This window comes from Lynx rufus, unplaced genomic scaffold (genome assembly GCF_022079265.1).
Source record: "Lynx rufus isolate CCGP_SWC_20201006 ecotype Redwood Valley unplaced genomic scaffold, mLynRuf1.p SCAF_1, whole genome shotgun sequence".
Taxonomy (NCBI): Eukaryota; Metazoa; Chordata; class Mammalia; order Carnivora; family Felidae; genus Lynx; species Lynx rufus.
Window position 1 is genome coordinate 220006851 of NW_025814823.1, and position 22910 is coordinate 220029760.

The window sequence follows — 22910 nt, forward strand, 5'->3', positions numbered from 1 at the left end:
TCTCTCTAATGGTTTAAGAAAAAATGCATTGTAAACCTGGCTTCTTAAGACCAAAACTTATAAATGCATAGGTCTGATTTTTTTCTGTTAAATATGAGAAAATTAGAAATCCTTTTCATTTTGATTCTCCAAATCACTGTCCAGCTTCTAACCCTCATCTCTTTGATCTCATTCTACCATGTTAGATTTCCTAATCCAATGGAAACTCCCACAGTATGTGATCCAATTCCAGGATTTATGTTCTCTTTCTGTAGTATAAGTTAAGGTAAAAATCTTGCTGTGATTCATATTCTAAAACTGAACTTCAGAATAATTAAGAGATCCCCATTCTAGCATTTTCTTTTGCATGTCTAACTGATTAGAGTGGCAGAACTGGTGTTAATGATTCCCATCTTGCTGTATATCCTTTCCCACTCCGAATCTACATTCTATATTCATCTAGTGTTCTGTACACTTTGTAAAATGCAAAAAAAAAAAAAATCCAAGTTTATACCTCTAGTCATTCTTTATTTGGTAGTTTAGGTGTTAGATGCTGTAGGAAATCTTCACACACAGCAGTGGGCCTGTGAATTTCTCTTACACACAGCATTTGGATTTTCCATAGCAATAGAATGGAATCATTGATTTACTTTTAGAAGTACTTGATTCCTATGAGAGTAAACACATATTCCTCAATTAAAATTGTTGAATGGATAGACAGTAAAAATCACAACTGTTTACTACAAATCACAAAGTTATCTGAACAAATGATTGATAATATCATAATTTTTTCTTGAATTCTTTCGATTCCCAGGCAGAATAAGAACTATGCACTGCTTGTGTGCTGTGTGGAAAATTGCCACTGTTGCACATTCATGTCATTGGAAAGTTTCGTGGAAGCTATGTGTGTTTCCAATTACTAAAAAGCATCAATCTTGCAACTTATTGAGAGTGGTTCCCTGGACAACACAGTCATATGTTACTTCTGAGAGCTTTTTAGTTAAAAGCAGACATTTCTTGAGTTTTTCAACCTTACCTTATTGTTTGTGAATAGCTAAAAATGCAGTAAAAAAATATTTGTCATCCGGCTTCTCTCTTTCTTTAAAGTACATATCCATTTGGGTTTCTTTCCCGATATATCTATAATAATGAGTTATTTGTCCAGGAATCAGAAAAAAATGACTTTGATCCAAATTTGATGGCTAAAGGGTAATTACTAAAAACCATTAACTAAAGGGAAGACTGGCTTTATTTATTTATTTATTTATTTATTTATTTAATTTATTTAGAGAACGAGCACCTGAGAGTGGGGGAGGGGCAGAGAGAGAGGGAGAGAGAAAATCCCAAGCAGGCTCCATGCTGTCAACGTAGAGCCACACATGGGGCTCGACCTCAGGAGATTATGACCTGAGTTGAAATCAAGAGCTGGACACTAAACTGACCAGGCACATGTGCGCCCCAAGAGCAGACTGCTTTTGTAGACCCAACAATACCAGTAATACAATATATTATCTGTATGTGTGTGTTTTAAAACATATATTTAACCTAACTGTTTTATGTTCATGTAAAAATGTTGTCACAGCCAAGTCATTGACATAAGCTCCGAAAAAGAAAAAAAAAAGCCTTTCAAATAATATAAGCCTGCTTTAAATAGAAAATAATCAGTTTAATATTTCTAAATGAAATTAGATGAAAATGTCTGTTGATGTAAATAAATATCAAACATTATTTAGATAAACATCTAACTCTAATTTTTGTGTAATTGAAAGATATTGTCTCCAGTTTTTAATTTTTAGGCTGCACATCAGTGTGTCTATTCTATCTTACGACTACATTTTGTATGAATACTTAAAAAATGTTTGTGATGATTCCTAAATTATAATAAATGCATTCTAGAAGTTTAGAAAATCTGCACATTGTTTTCATATTTCTTATCTGCTAAAAGAACAAAATAAAAATTGTAAACATAATCTCTTATTGCAAATAATCCAACTGTGAGCCAAGCATAGAAACTGCTTATTGGTTGGGTGGTTCAATTAAAGAAAAACTTATAATCCTTGTGTTGTACAAAGCCATGCTTGGTCCCTCCTACATGTTAGCCCAGGATGCAGGGTAAGAATTCCATGGAGAGCAGGGGATATTCACATCTAGAACCTGCACATCTATTCCCAGGTAATACTCAAGGTACTTGGGACCCATTATTTCCTGCCCAAACATCCCTGAACTTGCTTCTAGGTCCAGGGAAGCTCTCTCCTCCATGTCAGTCACCCAAAGACCAAACTTACCAACTGTTATATGCATCCCTAACCTCTGGGGGCAGTCCTAGGGAGTATCTGATAAAATACAATATAGATGGAATTTGCCCACAAAAACCTGGAATCCTAGGTAGCATTTACACTGGGATGGGTTGTGCACTGGGCTGAGATGCCCACATGAATGCCTGCAAAGCTCCTTGACGTGAGTGGATTCTGGATGATTAATGTTGTGGGCATGGGCAAAGAAACAGACTTGCTTAGCATTGTCTTGTTCCTGCACAAAACTTGTTTGAGGTTTTTAGGAAGATACATTTGGCAAGGTAGGAGACTATATAAGACATATATGATTGTAGAATTTATTAACTTGGTTTATAATATTAGAATACATAAATATCTATTTGTATTCTTTTTCTGAGTTTCAAAAATATCTGTGGGCAGTCTCTCTCTCTCTCTCTTTTTGTATGAACCAAAAAATAATGCATAGTGCTTCTAACATAGGAGCTATACCTCGTACACCTTTGCCTTTCTTACAGTTAAGCTATCACTAATTCTCCAGTGGAAATGCAATAACTAATAGTAAGTTTATAAGAATTTCCTAAATAATAGGAGAATAAGAGAATTTTCCGCTCAAGAAAGAAATGCGAGAAGAAATGTTTACAGAAGCATATCAAGACCAATGACATAGCTCTGTCAGGATTTAATTGCCTATGAAAATGGTTATTTGCAAAGCAAAGTGAAGGGGGGAACTGTGTTTGGTTTATTTTTATTACTTTTTCCCATTTAAAGTAAAAATCACACTGGTATGTGAAAGGCTAGCCTTGCTGTTTAAGATATACAGGTGAGTGTGTTCATACTTATTCAAGTCACATTTCAAGAACTAAGATAACTGACCCCATTATTCAGTGATGGGACATGAGAGACTGTTTGAATTCTTTCAGCATTATGTACTTTTAGGCATTATCATGGATATGCTCTTTTTTATTTCCCTTAGCTTCATTCAGACCAAGATAAAGGAGACGGATCACTCAAATATATTTTATCTGGAGATGGAGCAGGTACTCTTTTTATTATTGATGAAAAAACAGGTGACATTCATGCCACAAGAAGAATTGATAGGGAAGAAAAAGCCTTTTATACTCTGCGTGCACAAGCTATTAACAGAAGAACTTTGAGACCAGTAGAACCAGAATCTGAGTTTGTGATCAAAATCCATGATATCAATGACAATGAGCCAACGTTCCCAGAAGAAATTTATACAGCGAGTGTTCCGGAAATGTCTGTTGTAGGTAAGTTCATTTATAGGAGTTATCATGGTATGTAAAAAGTATACAAAATAATTACCAGAAATTTTTAAAATGCTATGATCAGTTAATTGACATTTTTGAGTCCCTCCAAACAATACTTATTTAATTTCCTCATGTCGGAAATGAGTTAGAAAAAAAGAAGAATAATTTTTTACATGCCATGGATTTGTAAATCTTTGCAAATAAGTAGATATTTCCTTTAAAAACCAATGAAAATATCATTAAAATTTAGTAGAAAATTATGAAAATATAATATCTTTGTCACATGGATTTGTGTAACAGCTAGGTAAAATTCTGATCCCAAATATATTGTAAGCACATTTAGGTAAGTATAGATGTAATATAGTCTTCATATACATTCTCTAGTTATAATTCGCCTAAAGACTTTGTCTGGTTTATCTAAATGATACAAAAGGTGGAAATGATTAGATTATCTAATTCATATTATTTTAAAACATATTTTTCTTATAAGCATAATCCTGCTGATATAAATCTCTTATTCAAACAAACTAGTAGAAATCCACAATCACATACTGATATACAAATACAGATTTAGGCTGTAGAATCTATAAGATGGAAGGCATGAAAAAGCTACAAGTATAACACTCAAGATAATGGAACTTTCTTTTTCAATGGAAATAAACAGAAGTTGTTATTTGTAAGCAAAGAAAGTTAAGATTGCCTTATTTTTTTATTAAATAGAGAATGACAAAAAACAAACATCAGGAAACAAAGGTAACATATTTTTGGAGATAGATATTTAGATTTGGTAGAATAAATTTATTCCTCAAGCATGGGAGAAGTCATATAAACCAATGCAATAATTCTGATTCTTTTCTTTTAAGTTACAATGGCACATTTTCAACTCTGCATTTCTCAAAAGCATTGTTCTGGGATTATTATTTAATATTTACTTCACTAAATCCCGAGGACTTTGGCAATTGCTTTATGATAAAGCTCTTTTTTTATATCTTGAACTTTATTAAATAGCTTTTAATAGTTCATGGAACTTGGGATCCTCTTGGATTGTTTCTAAATTTAGAATTTAATCTATTCATAAAATTGTATTCTAGAACAGATGTTAATTATTTTTATAGTCAATTAGTGGAGAGGAGGAAAGAGGAGCACACTTACTCCTTTGTGATCAGATATGCCCTTTACATGAAACAAATCTATTATGTGAAAATGAATTTTAATATCAAACCTCATCATATGTAAAGTAACTGCATTTATTATAGTCTGATACGTTGTAGCATTATCTACAGGTGCATAAAAATATACCTGTTGGCTAATTAAATATGTAACTGAATTCAGAGTTTTCCTGTAATAACACTATATGTATGATTTTCATGTCAATTATATAGAAATGTTTCTTTAAGAGGTCATTATTAAAGCCAAAAATCATTCAAGTCTTCCATGAAAACCAGTGCTTTTGCTCCTCCTTCTGGTGCTGTGCAGAACTAAGCTGAATTTGGATACTTCAGGTACTTCCGTGGTGCAAGTCACAGCTACAGATGCGGATGATCCTTCCTATGGGAACAGCGCCAGAGTTATTTACAGCATACTTCAAGGGCAGCCATATTTCTCTGTGGAGCCTGAAACAGGTCAGGAATCGTGAATCAGTTGTTACTTTAAGTCATTATGATCTTTTCAAGTAGAAAAAAGGTGGGAACAATAAGACAAGCATTAACATTACTTCTTACAGAAGAGGGATGATATCACACTTAAAGACTTGAGAATTTAAGTGAAATGATTGAGTGAGCTAACGGAAAGAGACCTGGCTTTATGTTTTTTGCATATGGGTTTAGGTCACTATATTGTCAATATGGTATTTTTAGGTAACAGAAAAACCGCACAAATTGTAAAATATTTCCACTGAATCACTTTCATGATTTCTAGACAATAAAAATTAATAGCAAAAATATATTCTGTCTTTCAAAACACCCTAGATGTATAATATGCGGTCTTAATCAACTAATATTTGAAACTTTAATGAGGATAACAAAAGTTTTTTTTTTTTCTTCCAGGTATCATCAGGACTGCTTTACCAAACATGAACAGAGAAAACAGGGAGCAGTACCAAGTGGTAATCCAGGCCAAAGATATGGGCGGCCAGATGGGAGGCTTATCAGGGACCACAACGGTGAACATCACACTGACAGATGTAAATGACAACCCACCTCGCTTCCCCCAGAGTAAGCTGCCTTTAATGGTCTTTCCACATGGCAAAAGCTTTAGACTAAAAAGAGAAAAGATATGGAAAAGGTAGTTGTCAATCATTTAATTTTAAAAACATTGAAAATGTGCTACAAAAGTGAAGAAAAAAAAGGTCCGTATGCTGATGCATTCACTGTTACTGAAATGTAAAAAAAAATATATTTCGGATATATTTCATTTAGAAATAGGGATCTATGGGTGATCACAAAACCTGTCCATAAATATGCTCTGCATCCGTGACTACAATCCAAGAACTATTTCTTTCAGTTCGCAAAAAGAAATGATGTTTTATTGGAAAACAAAGTCATACTTCTACAATGAATGTGTTTACTTCCACCTAGAATTTAATAAGAAGGATCTTAACTTGAGGGTAATATTTTTCAATAAAATATCTAATTTGCCATATTATGAGGACTTAGTCAGAAAGGGCTACATAGCCAGAACATAACAAACTATTCAGACTTACATTTAATATCGCTGTGTCAGACTTACAGTTACTCTCTCTTGTGTTTGGAATGGTAATCATTCTAAAACATTTTGTATTCCTGACCTATTTAGTTATAAAACACTAAATCTATTTAGTGATAATGTCATATATTTGGATCTATTTTTGTTTTAAAATGAGCTCTTCAAGTTCTCAAAATAGATCAAGAATAGGTTAAGAACCGTTAGCTTCTGACCATATAACACATGTATTTATTCATGTGTTATACACATGAATCCCTTTTTTATACAAATGTGTATAGACATGCAATTAGAGTGGGTGATGTTAGATCTGAATGGGCACCCCCAAGTATCAGACAATTTCCTGCTCATTGGAAAAATCTGTACTTTAAGATGGAATTTTATGTTGTTAGAAATGTGGGATAAAATGCAGGTTGTAGTATCTTTGTCATTATTTTTTAGCATTTTTTGTGTGTTCACTTCTAAGTTGACCTCCCAATTCTAGTTTGATTTTTGGCTTACATACTTTTGGGAGAAATTATTAAAATGTAGTTTTTTTGTGATATTTATATTTTTACACTAAAGACTATAATGCAGAAGGAATCATGGTCTAAGAATTTGTTGCATTATTTTGACTGTTTCAAAGAAATTTACCTCTTTTCCATGTTATTTTTATCTAACTTTGATGAGTAAAAATAGTGTATGATTTGAATTGATTTGTCTAAAATCTTGTGTGTAGAAAAATTGTAACATTCACATAGAATATTTTTTGAGCACAGTAATCACTTGTTTATTATTCATGATGATTGTTTTGCTAAATATTAAGGAAGGTCCCCATTAGGTCTGCCATTGTGGTGTTTGGCTCCAAACAGAGAAAAGGGTATTTCTTTATGCTTTTTTCAAACAGTCAGACTACAGCTCCAATTACCTGTAGCATCAGCAGGAGAAAGGAAAATAATAATCCCTATTATTTCTTCTCAAACAAATCTGAAGACATGCTTAGTGGCATTAAAATTCAAATTTCACATTTTGTATATATTTCTGACCACCTCTTAACCTGAACTTGTTACCAGGAGAATTAACATGCAAATCCAGTAGAATAAACCATAACTAATTAATCACATTATCCACAAGAGGCAAAAATATTCCTTTAAAAAAGTATTTTTTAAGTCAATAATAAATGACCACCAAGAGGACTATTATATTTTAAATGCTCAGGAACATATATACACATGTCAAAAATGCAGTTCATTTAAAATGATAATCCAATAAAGGAAATTAATAGATTCTAATTAAGCACAAAAATCAGATATTTGAAAGATAATAATGTCCAATGAAAATTCATTTTATTATTTTTTCATCTACTATGATACCTTTATTAATTCATTTGATAATTTTTTTCCTTTGGTTTTGTTGAGTCAGAATTTGTGATTGGCATCTGACAGATACATTACACAAGCCCTGATATAATTATAATAGTAGTGATGATGATGATGATGATGATGAAATATTGATAATAAAAAGAAGCAGCAACATAACACATTTTCTGAATAACATGTTTTTTGGACACTGTACCAAGTTATTGATTGGCCTACTGTTATTTGATCACAATAACTCATTTAGGTCAATATTATGATCCCCATTTTACAAATGAGAAAACAAAAGTTCTAGATGTTAAGACGAAACTCCGAGTAATGCAGAGTAGGGTTGAAATCCATGTCCAAATCCAGATGTATAGCACAACACATTTAGAGGAATTGTAGAGCACCTTGTATCTTGCCTCATTATTTTTTAATTATAGCTAGAAACATAATTTGTGGATTTTTATTTTCTCAATTATATTTTCTGCAATGAATATTTGCAACCATATCTTACTATTGGGAACATTCAGTCATGGCAATTAGAATACCACTTGATAACCTCAGTCATCTAATATCCAGAAAACTAGTTTTTAATTTCCAATATCATTTCATTAAATAGCTAAGATTTGGAGACAGTTCCACAGTTTATGAAGTCTTTCATATGTGGCATAGCATTGAGAACTCAGAACTAACCTATGTAGATCCCTTGTTAGTATTATTATACTCAATGCATGGAAAAAGTAAAGGAGATTCACAGTGGCAATGATAAAGACAACAAGCCAATGCTGCCTAATTGAAATATAATGCAAACCAAAATTGTGCGCCACGTACGTAATCATAATTTTTATCAGCCATCTAAAAAAGTTAAAAGAAACAGGAGAATATATTTTAACCATATATTTTCTTTAGCCTAATAGTGTCCTTTAGATATGTCAATATAAAACTTAATTCAAGTATTTTATGTTCTTTGTTACCATAATTCTTTGGAATACCCACTTAGATAATGTATTTTCCAGTTGCATCAAGTCTCAATTCAGACTAACCACATTTCCACTCGATCACTGCATGGAGTGATTCTGCATGAGTCCCAGTGCTGTTTCCTCACTTAGTAGCTTTTTCATGTTGGTCAGTTAAACCAACCCTTCTGTTTTTCAGTGACAACGAATAAACTTGGATAGCAGTGCATACTCCATGGTAGAGTGTAAGACTAAATAATTCAACACCTATGAAACACTTGACCCAGTGGCTGGCACTAGCGTATTTATGTGTTCAGTAATGTTGATTTGTTCAAGTGCTGCTCTATTACTATTATTAGTCAATATTATAAAAGTGGCCTCAGAACTTAAACTTGCATGCAGATGGGCTGATCCAAATTCCGTATTTCCCAATATGGTCCATCTGTGAAAGATAAAACTCTCAGTCATTTGGAAGGGACAGTGAAAGATGAAAACTCAGATGTCCTGCTTCATTGTTTAGCTTACTTTATTGTGTGGATCTATAACAGTCATTCCCCATCAGGGACAATTTTGCCACCCCAGAGAACATTTGGCAATGTTTTGAGACATTTTTGCTTGTCTCAGCTGGTGGCTTCTACCAGCATCTATTGGGTAGAAGATAAGAATGCTCTGAACATCCTTACAATTCATATGACAGAGAATAATTTGGCCCCAAATGCCAACAGTGCTGCAGTTAGGAAACTTTGATGTGTTATATGAGGATCTGTTCAAGTGAAATAATAAATTTATTTATCTGACAATATTTATTGAAAACACACCGTGTGGCGCCTGGGTGGCTCAGTTGGTTAAGCGGCCAACTTTTGATTTTGGCGCAGGTCGTGATCTCACAGTTGTGAGATGGAGCCCCCACCTCAGAGCCTTCTTGGGATTCTCTCTCTCGCCTTCTCTCTCTGCCCCTGCCCCACTTGTGCAGGCACATGCTCATGTGCTCTCTCCCTCAAAGTAAATAAACATTTAAAAAAATGCATGTACCAAACACTATTTTAGAAATTAGATATATGAATGTTGTCAACAAAGGGTCCTGGTTTTTATCCCTATGACCTTTCATTACAGTAGGTGAGGTCATAAGTTATCAGACATAAGTAAAAATATATATATGCAAGGCATTGACTCAGTCATGGATAAAAAGAGGAATATGTGTGTGCCAAAGGGAGAGTAGGGGAAGATCTCATTCAGGAGGGGATATTTTATCCAAACATGGCAAGATGAAATAAACTTAGCCATATAAAGAGATGTGAAAATCCACCAAGCAGAGTTAACACCATGTGTGAGACCCTGAGATTGGAAAATGAGTGATTATGTCAAGAACCAAAGATGGTGTAGCTGGATCATACCAAACAGGAATAGGTTGGTGGGAGATTAGATTAAAAAGCTCTACACTCCCAGGAGCATTGACAATAGCAAATTTTTATCGGTATTAACAAACATATAACTGTGTTCCTGACCTAAGTTATCATCACGGTCCTGTGCTTTTAGAAGTATACAGGTAGGTGAACATTAATATAATATGGGTGCCCAGCTTAGTGTGATTCTAAAAGAGAGGCAATGGATTAGAAGGTTAGGGGGCACCTGAAAACTGAGTTCTAAAAGTATTTTCTGCTCTTTTGCTCTAGATACTAACTTGTATTTTTCAGTCTCAAAAAGATACTCTATTGAATATTTTCACAATCCTGTGTTATATCAAGTGACATAATTTTTAAAATAATAAGGGAAAAAAATCTATTGCTTACCTTTCACTGACAGGTACTATGTTTGTACCTAAGCGTATGAACATTAATGTCTTGATTCTTGATTATGAGTCGTATATTGTCTAGCAATAGAGAGAATATATCAATAGCAAATCATGTGTAATGAAGGAACTATGCACAGAATGCAATGGGCATACAGAATAGTAGCACTTATCCAAATTGGGGGGAGGGATGAAGGTATGAGTACATCATTTACCGTGGAAGCTTTTTGGGGGAATTTATCTCTTGATCTAAGTCTTTTCTTAAAACTACTGTATGTCATAAAGATAGCAAAAGATGAAGAGTTCACAAAGTTGGGAATTAGCAAAATCTAATTTATGAAAGGGCATATTCTGTGCAGGAAAAACAAATGATAAAGGACATGCTTCAAAGTGGTGATGAAGATTCTTTGGTGATAAAAATGATAGATGCTTTTTTTTAAATATATATTTTTGATGTTTATTTATTTTTGAGAGAGAGAGAGAGAGAGGGAAAGAGAGACAGAGTGTGAGTGGGGTAGGGGCAGAGAGAGAGAGGGAGACACAGAATCCAAAGCAGGCTCCAGGCTTCGAGCTGTCAGCACAGAGTCCAGTGTGGGGCTCGAACTCACCAACTGTGAGATCATGACCTAAGCCAAAGTTGGACGATTAACCGACTGAGCCACCCAGGCACCCCTGAAATAGTAGATGCTTTTAATGTTTGCTTTTCTGTAGCTTCTATTTTTATATGTTTTTGTAACTTGATAATGCCAAAACAAAACAGAATAACAATGGAAAGGACAAAAGTGACAATTACTTCCAAAAAGTCCAATTAAATCAGCACTGGATAGCAGCTATTGGAATTTACATAATGGGAGTAATTGCAGATGATCTTTCCCAATTGGTTTTCATTGAAATTATTTTGTAAGAAGCTGGAGGATATTAAGTTGAGGAATAAAAGAAGAACAGGAAGAAGACTGAAGAAATAATGCCTGTACTTTAAGAAGTAAGATGAATAAGAAAATAAAATAGACAAACAATATAGTAGTTAGAAAGAAATCTTGAATTAAATGTGATTTAGTAGGTAATTTCTTAAAGTTTCCTATGGCCCAGGCACAAAGTGGGAATTAGGCCACAATGGCCAACAAAGGACCTGAGCTCCTAGTTGAAGATGCAGACAATAAAGTGATAGCTACAGGAACATAATGTGATGTCTGGTTGTGTGGTAAGTGTTGTGAAGAACATAAAGCAGGTAAGGGGCTAGATAATGGCAGGGGTGCTATTTTAGGAAGGATGAGTAGAGGAGGCTTTTCTAAGGAGACCTGAGTAATTTTAGGAACTGAAAATGCATACAATTAGACAATTTAGCTTCCCTAATCATAGGTCCTACATATACAATACTTAGAAGGTTAACAGTTAATAAATAAGGTCAGGGGCCCACAGGTGGCTCAGTCAGTTGAGCATCTGACTCTTGATTTAGGCCAAGGTCATGATCCCAGGGTCATGGGATCGAGCCCCATGTCGGGCTCTGTGCTGAGCATGGAGCGTGCTTCTCTCTCTTCCCCTCCCTCTACTCCTCTCCCCTGCTCATGCTCTCAATCTCTGTCTCTAAAATAAAAGTAAATAATTTAAAAAATGATAAAAATAAATAAATAAATACAGTCACATATGTAAAATGTCTTCAATAGTAACTGCAATATATAATAAGTTCTTGATAAAACTCGATTTCCTCCTCTTCCCTTTTCCTTCTTCATGAGTGTATCTAATGTTTCTGATCTTATTCCTTTCCTGTCTCTGATGTTGTGCTGCTGTTCTTTTGTGGCCAACCAAAGATTAAATAGAAGTGCCTTAAGCCTGGAGAGACCTGTAACCTCAGTGGCCAGAACAAAATGAATGTGCGTACCTCATACAAACGAATGAATACTTTCATGAATGAGGACTCCAGAGCCTGTTTTTCTGCTCTCCAACCAGTCAGATGTTCAGTGGTCCTTGTATGGTGCTGTTTCATTGTGCTAACCCAGAACATATAACACTTCCTCACCTGAAATCTAAGCTCCTGGTATCCTGCTTGAATACTTTAGTCTTTTTCGTTCCATATCCTTTTTTCTTTCCCTAAAATAAGAAAAACAAAATAGACTCCATGGAAAAGGTCTATTAAAAATATTAAATTACTGCAACTTGATCTCTGTGGGAGTTGGAAAAATCAACTGGGACAATAAGATTTATGTCCAATGACTTTAAAAAAAATCTCTGGGAAAATGTTACAATAACTGATTTTCATCCTGACCAGAGTAAATGATTAAGAAATATCTGATCTGCAGAACCCAGTATCTTTGCCTTGATATAGCAGAGAATGTTATATCATAAGACTCTCAAATCCATTAAAAACAAGAATAAAACAAAACAAAATAAACATCTAGAAGGTAAGTTCAGGATTAGGGAAAAGCATTTACAAAAAGCACTTATGCAGATGGTCAGGGTCCCAGCCAGCCAGCTGGTGCTGGGGACTTGGATCTAGTTTTTGAATGGGACAGTAGTTCACTAGAACTCAAGAAGAAGGAAGGCAGCTAAACCTCTGAGACCCTGGCAAAAACTCCAAACCACAAATGAGACAAGTCTAGGGCACAGCTCAAGACCACAGCTCTTTTTTCACATTTAGCTGCTTTCCCACACATCCTATCACAGACAACAAGACAGAGAGAGTAGATTATTTTCGCATCTCCTAACTATAGGTGTGAGCTCCTAAGAAAACCAGCTCTCACGGAACCATGCCTCTAGTCTACTTAACCTTGAGTCGCAGACATGTTTGCACCAAGCTTAGGTGGACAAGTGGGAGTCAGGAACCAGTAACTAGTACATTTACGCAATGTTGAATGAGCTGAAATTCTATGAAGGGGAAAATTTTATAAAATGCAAACAAATTGGGTGATAGTTTTATTTGTACTTATTCTTGATTCTCTTAAGATAAGTTTTAGGGCATTATGTGTGTAGATAATCATCAAATCTATGAGAATTTGATATGATGTTTATCATGTCAGTTTCCAGATCTATCCCAAGTACACTCAAAAGAGTGAATTTATATTTGTCCACTATATTTTTTGCCACGAATTATTAAGGACAGTAACAAAAATCAGTTCATTGGGTTGTTAGTTCTGAAAATTGATACAGAATTTCTCCCTTATAGGAAAGTTTTTTATTAAGATAAATAATAGGTAATAAGACACTTTCAGTGCACAAATAAACTTAATACGACTCTAATTTTCTGAATGTTTTAATACATCTCTTTATGTTCTCTCAAATTGTATCTAAAGATTATACAAAACTGTAGCCAATTGAGAAATAATAGCAAACAATTCTAGAATCACTCAGAGCCCTAAAAAGATATCATATGTATATTTATGTGTTTTATCTAAATGACCTAGATTGGACACTGACTGACTTTATTTAGCCCATTAAGTTACATAAATATGGGTTATCCAGTTTGCCTAAATTTCAAAAAAGCAGCATAAAAATAATATTAATAAGCACAGTGTTATAGCATGTACTGAGAACTATAAAATACAAAAAAAAAACTCATTAAGTCTTCACAATATCTATATAACATTATAACATAATTGCCTCCTCCTTTTTATTAGTTAAAAAAAACAGATATGTGTAAACTTAAGTTACTTGTTCAAAGTTCTATAACTGGGAAATAAATTAAAGTCAGATTGGGGATCAAGGTTCTTTGGCTCAAAAATCTACACTTCTAACCACTACAACAAGAAAGAAATTGGTACATGAAAGACTCTCTTCTTTATCTTCCCTGGATCATTTTGCTTTTCATTAATTCCATGATTCACTACTTGTATGTAGATTACACAGATAACTTTAGATAAGGTATACTAAATTCTTGAAATGTCTATGCATTTGCTACAAATAGGGAAATGAAACCTTTATAGGTTGGTGCTTTTGCAATTCCCAGGGACCAAACATGACTGGCTGTTTTGTTTTGTTTTGTTTTGTTTTTTGGTGGGATCCTTATACTCCTTGGACAGATAAATAAACAGGTTTGCATCAGACAAGGTCTTTCAAGGAAATGTCTCTATGATATACGTAGGGATTTAAGACCTGTACATTCAGTGAGCTGTGAGACTACCGTAATCCCTGCCTGGTACAAGAGAGATTTGATTTAATAAGTGCTGATTTTTCCTTTGTAAATAGAGTCAACCTCTTCTCTACTGGGGATTCTAAGGTAATGTAGGCCTCAGGCTGATCTGCATATTTTAAAATTATCAAGCACATTTCAACTAGAGCACATTTCAACTAGAGCAACAGTCAGGTATGTCCCAAGGAAGATGCTTTAGCCTGAGAAAGAAGGAATTAAATTTAAAATATCTCTTTTTCCCTTTTTCATTGTCTAGGAAAAAAAAATACCTTTATATTCCTTAGAACTGTTCTATAATTTTTATTGGTTAGAGATAACTATGATTTTTACTGTGACCACCAAAATATTTATAGGATTCTTCCCTTTGGTTCCAATGTCTACAGTTTATAATAATTACAAAGAAATGGTGTTGTAAAAGCATTCCTTGATTTATAAAATGTTGAATGAAGTCATACAGTGTGGGCAGGAACTATGCTAGTAAATAATAATAAATTAATAAAGAGAGATACAAGAGACAGGATACATCCACAAATGGTTTGTATTTTGAAGGGTATAGACACAAACTCTCCCTTTCCTGTGTCCTCTCTCTCTCTCTCTCTCTCTCTCTCACACACACACACACACACACACACCTTTATAGTTTTTCTCACACCCCATGTCTTCTTTACTTCTTTTCTTGCTTGTTTTTGCACATAGATATAGGTTATGTGTATGTACGGATGTGTAGTTATAAGTATACATGCTCATATATGTATGCACACACATATGTATGTTGACATGCATGTTCCATACCCACCTATAATTGGAGAATGGTGCACTAACATTCATACTATAATTACCAATTGAAGTCCAAACCACCAAATGGTAAACTCTTCAGATGTAAGTGGATCAGGAAAGAGAAAATTATATAAGAGTTCTCCAGGTAGGAAAACAAAGGAAATGAGTTCTGTTTGGTATGGCTGGACCTCAGGGTTTGAAGCAGGGATTATGAGACAAGAAGGAAAATGTATGGGCATTGTTAACATCAGGAAAAGGGATGGATATAAAACTAAAATGCCATGTAGATTATGCAAAGGAATAATTATGCTAATTATTCTGGCAGCAATGAAGCACACTGCTTGGATCACAAGAGCAACAGTTGATGAGAGTCTGGACCAATGCTGAGGAGAGGAGGAATTTGAGACACATTTAAGTGGGTGATCCAATGGACTTGGTCATCATGTCAACAAAAGTTTTGAAGGAGAAAGGAGAGAGCAAAAGAAAAAGCTGTTTTCTAGCTTTTTACCAGAAGACATTGTTTGAAGAGAGAGACAGGGATTTCAGCTTGATTTGAAGATTTTGAATTGAGTTTCAGATATCTAGGAGTAGTGAAAAAATATGTTGATCCAAGGTATACACATGACATATAAGTGAAAACAGACATGTATGATCTCAGCCAGGCTAAATGTTTAGAGGGACATAACTGGGGAAATGCACAATACTGCAAATCTGATGAAAGATATAAATTCCTCAGAGGAGTAGTGTGCATGGAAATTGTACAGAAATCCACTTGAAACTCCCCAGTTATTCCATGGAGAGTTGCCTTCGACTAAACCATTTGGCATTTTGAAAAAATGGGATTCAAAGTTCCTTTGTATCCTTCAGAGCAAAGTTGAATAATACCCCCGGATGAGTATAGATATAAATACTTAGATACAAACTAGCTGTGTAAATGTTTGGCTGTTACATAGGTTCTAGTATGCCTATTCAGGGACACATTGCAAACACAGGGGCCACTTAATACGATGTTAATATGCTTATGAATGACTAGTTTAAGGTTATCTTAACCTCTCCATGTCCTATGTAGAATTTTGTTTCTATACATTGCAATTGTGTGCATTGCATTGATGCCAAACCTCGGAGATGATTTCAAAGATACGTATCTAGATGGATTTCCAAGTCCCCGGGAATCAATGGGCAGCTTTCCTTAAAGCTTTGTCCTGTAACTTGCCTCAATGAACAGGAAACTAAGACATCATGCAGCATCTTGTTTTGCTCTAATTTAACTTCAATGCCCAAAGCTAAGCTGGTGATCACGTCTCCAGTGCTCACAAATTTAGGTTTCTGTCTTTCCTCTGGTGAGAGTCTTCAGTTCCAGAGCCTCATTCCTTTGTCAGTCTCTGGTGTGACTTTCAGCTCTCCTCTCCTTTCTCCTAAATGCCCATTTAGCGTTGCATAATTTCCTTAACCACTGTGCAGTTTTCTCCAAGGAGCTTTATCTCGTTTTTAATTTCTTCCTGTTAAGCTCATTAAAAAACATCTTTTAAACATTATACAACGGAATGGTTTATAAACGTGCATAATTGTGTCGTTTTTCTTAAAGCAAGTGTTGTTTGAGATTATTATGCAGCGTAGAGATGTTACAATAAGATTACACACAAAGCAAATAAAAAAATTAAACTAATGTTAAATTATTTTGTTGATACATATATGTGGTGCTTTTTTTCTTTTTTTTTCATCACAGTGTTAGAAATGCTGAGAGTTCTTACGTAAATGTGAATAGAAACAAGGGCAGGGAACAAAGGAAAAGACAAATTATATCTCTTTCAGCCTTACTGTTTTTATCAACAAAACAAAACCGCAACTATTTCCTGCCAAGCTCAAAACCTGAGTTTGCCCTTGCTGCCCTCCCACTGGTGTTCTAGCATCTCTTTTGTTGTTTCTGAGGATGTCATCTTGTCACATCTCTTACTTGGCTTATCTTCTGTCTTTCCTCCAGAGTCTCCTACATTGAGCTGTCAATTGTTTCTAATTCTAGTACACAAATCTGCAGCGTTTTTAATATTCAAGTGCAAAGGTCCTATTGATCAAAATTTGGGTAAAACAGTGACCTGGAATGGTTAATCTTGAATCTTATAAAATCAGAAATACATCAAAATTGGGTGAAATCTTTAATAATGAAAATTCAGATGTGATGTGAGGTTGTCAATAATGGTCTCAAAGTGCACTTCCCATACCTTCCGCCCAGTCCTTACAAAGTCTCTGCAATATTATCTTTTAGATTTGTACTTCTAACCACGACTGTCCATATATGAGACACAAATGGCAATTTCCCCTTGCATTCATGCCTTTGTGCTTAAGTCGATAACCAAACTAAGAACATACTCCAGGAAGAAACATTTATCTGCTCTAAACATTAAAAGAGAAGCAAATGATTCAATCTGACACCTGGGAATGAGTTTAAAACAACTATAAATTGGAATTGATAGGAAAGCGTACCACATAATTAAAGCTCCATCAACTCTAAGAGTAAAAATAAGGAGCATGCAAATAGATGTCTTTAAGGAAAAATGAAACATTAGATGGGTGATAGGAGCTACTGTGCTTTTTTTTTTTTTTTAATTTTTTTTTCAACGTTTTTATTTATTTTTGGGACAGAGAGAGACAGAGCATGAACGGGGGAGGGGCAGAGAGAGAGGGAGACACAGAATCGGAAACAGGCTCCAGGCTCTGAGCCATCAGCCCAGAGCCCGACGCGGGGCTCGAACTCACGGACCGCGAGATCGTGACCTGGCTGAAGTCGGACGCTTAACCGACTGCGCCACCCAGGCGCCCCGGAGCTACTGTGCTTCTGTCAACGGACACGTAACAATCTGCCTCTTTCCGATGTCTCTCTTGCTCCCAACCCCTACATGATAAACACCCTTGCAGACTCCTAATGAAAATAATTTCAGTTTGTTTGACAAACTAGGATACTTGTGTTCAGCAGACTACTCTTGGAAAGGAATTATAAAATAGGAGTGAGTAGTTCTTTCACACATTTAAAATATAGAAATGCAGTCTATTAACTTTGAAATAGACCCAGTGAATCTTCTCCCTAAATAAGTTTCTGCACATAAACATAATTCCAGAGAAAGCTTTCCAGAGAAAGTATTGTCAAATTGTATATGTTGGGCACTGAATAACTAGTTCTTGAACAAATTAATTACTAGAGCTGCCATAGAATTAAAACAATCATGACTGCATATATTGTATGTGTGTATATATCATACTATTTGAATTATTTAATAGAGAGCTAAATCTATACTATTTTGATGAATGGGCTCCATCTTAATCGTGGCTTTTCTGGAAAGTATGAGACACCTTGAACATACTTTTATTAACATTTCAGGGGTAAATAAGTATATGTATGTGCCTGTATGTACACACATATTCCCAACTCACCTACTATATGTGTTTGTGTTGTGTGTGTGTGTGTGTGTGTGTGTCCCTTACAGCAAAGTACTGTGGAAGAGAACTGAGATATACATACTAATTTAGTCTTATTATAATATGAACCATTGGAACATGGTCACTTCCTGCTTAAGTCTCAGAAGGTACTGAAAATTAACACGGATAATGCTTACTCTCCTCAAAAGGAAATAAATTTTGCAATGGAGATCGTCCCTTCACCAACCAAAAAATAAAATGAAGTGATAAATAATTTTGGATTCTTGACCAGAACTATAATGACAAGTTTAAAGCAGGCAGATTTTCAGAATCTAAGCATGTGCCTAAAAATACAACCAATCTCAAAAATGTCCAAGCTAAAAATAAAAAGTGGGAGAACAGATTTCCAGAGGCAATATTCAGTGAAATCTGTGTGACAGTAAAATTAATGAAACAATAAAACGTTTTATTCTTTTGTTCTGTCTCTGTCTGTTAAAAGAAGACCCATGATTAGGAAACCTTTTACCAGAACCTGATAATCCCTAATATCATCAAGAAAATTTTCTACTTAAGGTTTTAAAAAAATATTTTGCATCGAAGTATTAAGTTTATATATTTTTTTAAAAAGAAAAATAAGCCACCTCTTCCATTCTTCCTCACCTGTAGCTCTAATCCTCACAGAAAACAACTTCAAACTGTAACTTTTTCAGTTCATCTAGGTTAAGCTACAATTCTTTAAGCAATATCTTATTATTTGTTGAAATATTTTTATATCTCACCTTTTTTTTTTTTAATTTTTTAACGTTTATTTATTTTTGAGACAGAGAGAGACAGAGCATGAACGGGGGAGGGGCAGAGAGAGGGAGACACAGAATCGGAAGCATGCTCCAGGCTCTGAGCCATCAGCCCAGAGCCGGACGCGGGGCTCGAACTCACAGACCCTGAGATCGTGACCTGAGCCGAAGTCGGACGCCCAACCGACTGAGCCACCCAGGCGCCCCTATATCTCACCTTTGACTTCCTTTCATGATTAGTGAAAATGGAACGCAGTAACATCTCAATCCATTCTCCCCTAGATGTAATTATATCAGTTTTTTCCCCATTTCACTATCCATTATCTTAGCAAATTTAAGTAATGTGATTAGGTTTACTTTATCCACTATTGCCAATCTCTCTCTGTCTTCCTATCCCAACAGCATTTTCACAGAATCACTACATATATATATGTATATATATATATTTTTTAATTGTCTAACAAAAAAAACCCTGCAAGTTTCAAAAGGAGCTTATCAAAATACTATGCTATGAACTATGTAAAATGTTGACCATTGTGCCACCTTTTTAAAAATTTTTGTTTATTTATTTATTTAGACACAGCAGGTGGGGAAAGGGGAGAGAGAGATGGAGAGAGAGAATATCCCAAGCAGGTTCCGCACTGTCATGGGGTTCGAACTCATAAACTGTGAGATCATGACCTGAGCCAAAAACCGAGTCAGACGCTTAACTGAGCACCCAGGCGCCCCTGGGCCAAAATATTTAACAGAGCATATTCTGGCTCTCAAATGTTTCTAAGACAAAGCCAGACATTTTATTTCCCATGCAATAATTTCAGCTATTGAATATGAGCGATTCTCTTTACCAAAGTTGTATTTTTCCAAGATATTGCAGCTTTGAGCTTTTCATGGGCTCCATGTACAGCTGCTCAAAACTCGTTCGCAAGCAGCCCCATAGCACTTAGCTTCATTTTGGCAGCGTTCGGGGTTGCACACCTAAAGCCCTCCTATTCCCCTCCCAGCATGGGCTGGCTAATCTCTACAGCTCAGGAAATCCTGCCATCCCAGACTTTCGTTTTTTACTTTCGTACTTTGGATAGAAAACTGTCTACATCTCATGTATTCCCATATCTTGATTTAGCACCTTATTTTCCTGGAATACATTCTTCATTAGGTTCTTTCAAAAAGCCCAAAGGGAGAGAAATTTGCTGAGTCTAAAACTATCTTTATTGGGTTATCACATTTGATTAATATGCTGGCTGGGTTGAAAATAATTTCATCATCAAATTTTGATGACATTGTTCAATATTTTGCTAGGATCAGGGGCTATCTTGAAAGGTCCATTGACGTTTTAATCCATGTCTTTTTTTTTTCAACCACACAATTGCATATGAGTTTTCAATTGCATATACTTCCTTCCATTTATCCTCTAGCCCTCAAATTCCCACGTTGGATAATCATAATCTTCAGTTTAACCCATCCATTATTTTTTAACTTCAACTATTATATTGTAAATATCTATTTACTGTATTTGGCTCTTTATCAAAAATGCCCAGCCACTTTTTATAGTTATTTTCTGGTGAGATTTTTATGACCACTTTTACTTCTTAAAGCATATTGAATATATTTTAAAATATTTTTTATGTGATGGCTCCACATTCTTTTGTTGATCTAGCTCCAAGTTTCTATTTGTTTCATTTTATTTGCTTTTGGAATTTTTTGTATCAGTGTTTTGTTTTCCTGGGATACTCATGTTTCCTTGTATTGTTATATGTATTATTGTTATTGTATATTATATATTTATATTAATTTATAAGGAATTTTATATTAATATCACATAAATGCAATCATATATAATTAATATTTATATAATATATAGCATATATTATATTGTTATAGATAATATATAATATATGAATCCCAAATATATATATACTGATATGTAATAATATATAAATATGTTACACATAATATATGATTATAATAATGTATAATGGATACACTATATAATATATAAATCTCAAATATATATTTGAACTTTGTGAGACATGTTGTTGAATCCTAACTACCAACACTTATTTTTTTTTAACTTTTTTGAGATTTTTGAGAGCAAGAGAGACAGAGCGTGAGCAGGGGAGGGGCAGCGAGAGAGAAGGAGACTCAGAATCTGAAGCAGGCTCCAGACTCAGCTGTCAGCACAGAGCCTGATGCAGGGCTCGAACCCACAAACAGTGATATTAGGACCTAAGACAAAGTCGGTCACTTAACCCACTGAGCCACCCAGGTGCCCCAGTACCAACAGTTTTAAGTGATGCTTTGTTGTGTATATGAGTTTGCTTGTTTGCTTTAAATTTTCACGTATGTTATAATAACTACAAGAGAATATAAGTAGTACCACTTTGAATCATTACAAGGACTTTAAAAATAGTTTTCATTTATATGCATGATCCTCAAATTTTGTTATTTAATATATATATTCATATATACCTATATAGATAATTTATAAGTATACATATAGCATTTACATATCCATAAAAATATATTATTGATTTTTATTGTTTATAGCTTATAAAAATAATATCACACTGTATATAATTTTCTGATACATTCCTATTTCCATTTATTATTATGTATTTAAGATTCATATATATTTTTTTCACATAACTATAGCTCACAGTTTTCACTTTTGAATTTTGTTTGCAAACATATTATGTAACAAGTTTATTATTCTCATGCTGTTTGACATTTGGGTTCTCTTCCTTTTTTTTCTTTTCTTTTTTTCATTTTACAAATAGTGTTTCTATATGACATTTCTGCAACTATTCTCATATGCCTTGCTGGGCTTTGTTTATGCTACCATTTAAGTTTGCATTATATATTCCCATGTGTTTCCTGTTATGGGTTGAATTGTGTCCTCTAAAACATATATTTTTAAGTGTTAAACCTCAGTATGTCAGAATATGACCTTATGTAAAAAAAGGGCCTTTACAGAGGTAATCAAGTTACAAGGAGGTCTTTCAGGATTAGGACTTTAATCCAATATGACTGGTGTCCTTATAATAAGGCGCAATTTGGACATAGAGACAAACATTCACAAAGGGAAGACAATGTGAACACCCAGGGAGAAGATGTCCATGTAGCTGGAATGATGTCATTACAAGTCAAGGAACACAAAGGATTTTGGGCAAGGCCCAGAAGCTAGAAGAGGAAAAGAAGGATTCTCCCATACATTGATCAGGAAAAGCATGGCCCTGCCAGATATTTAGATCTCAGGCTTCTAGGCTCCAGAACTGTAAGCAAATTTCTGTGGTTTTGACACTTTGTTAAAGCAGCCCTAGCTAATTAGTACATTTCCCAAAACCATGGTGCCAAAATTAACACCCATCAGTTCTGCGTAATAGTTCCCATTACACCACATACTTTGAATACTTGGTTTTGTCAGATTTAATTTTTGTCAATTTAGTAGGTATAAAATGGCATCACATCATGGCCTTAATTTGCATTTGCTTGATTAAAATCCA

General features: G+C 34.6%; 1 protein-coding gene across 2 annotated transcripts in view; it reads left to right on the forward strand.

The window, feature by feature from the left end:
* The window catches only part of LOC124507873 (cadherin-10), a 122494-nt gene that overhangs the window by 57024 nt on the left and 42560 nt on the right, over positions 1 to 22910 (forward strand). For both annotated transcript variants that reach the window (XM_047074310.1, XM_047074316.1), the window contains exons 2-4: positions 3226 to 3520; positions 5023 to 5142; positions 5566 to 5733. In XM_047074310.1, coding sequence (XP_046930266.1) covers positions 3226 to 3520; positions 5023 to 5142; positions 5566 to 5733 — 583 coding nt within the window. The remainder of the gene's footprint in view (positions 1 to 3225; positions 3521 to 5022; positions 5143 to 5565; positions 5734 to 22910) is intronic.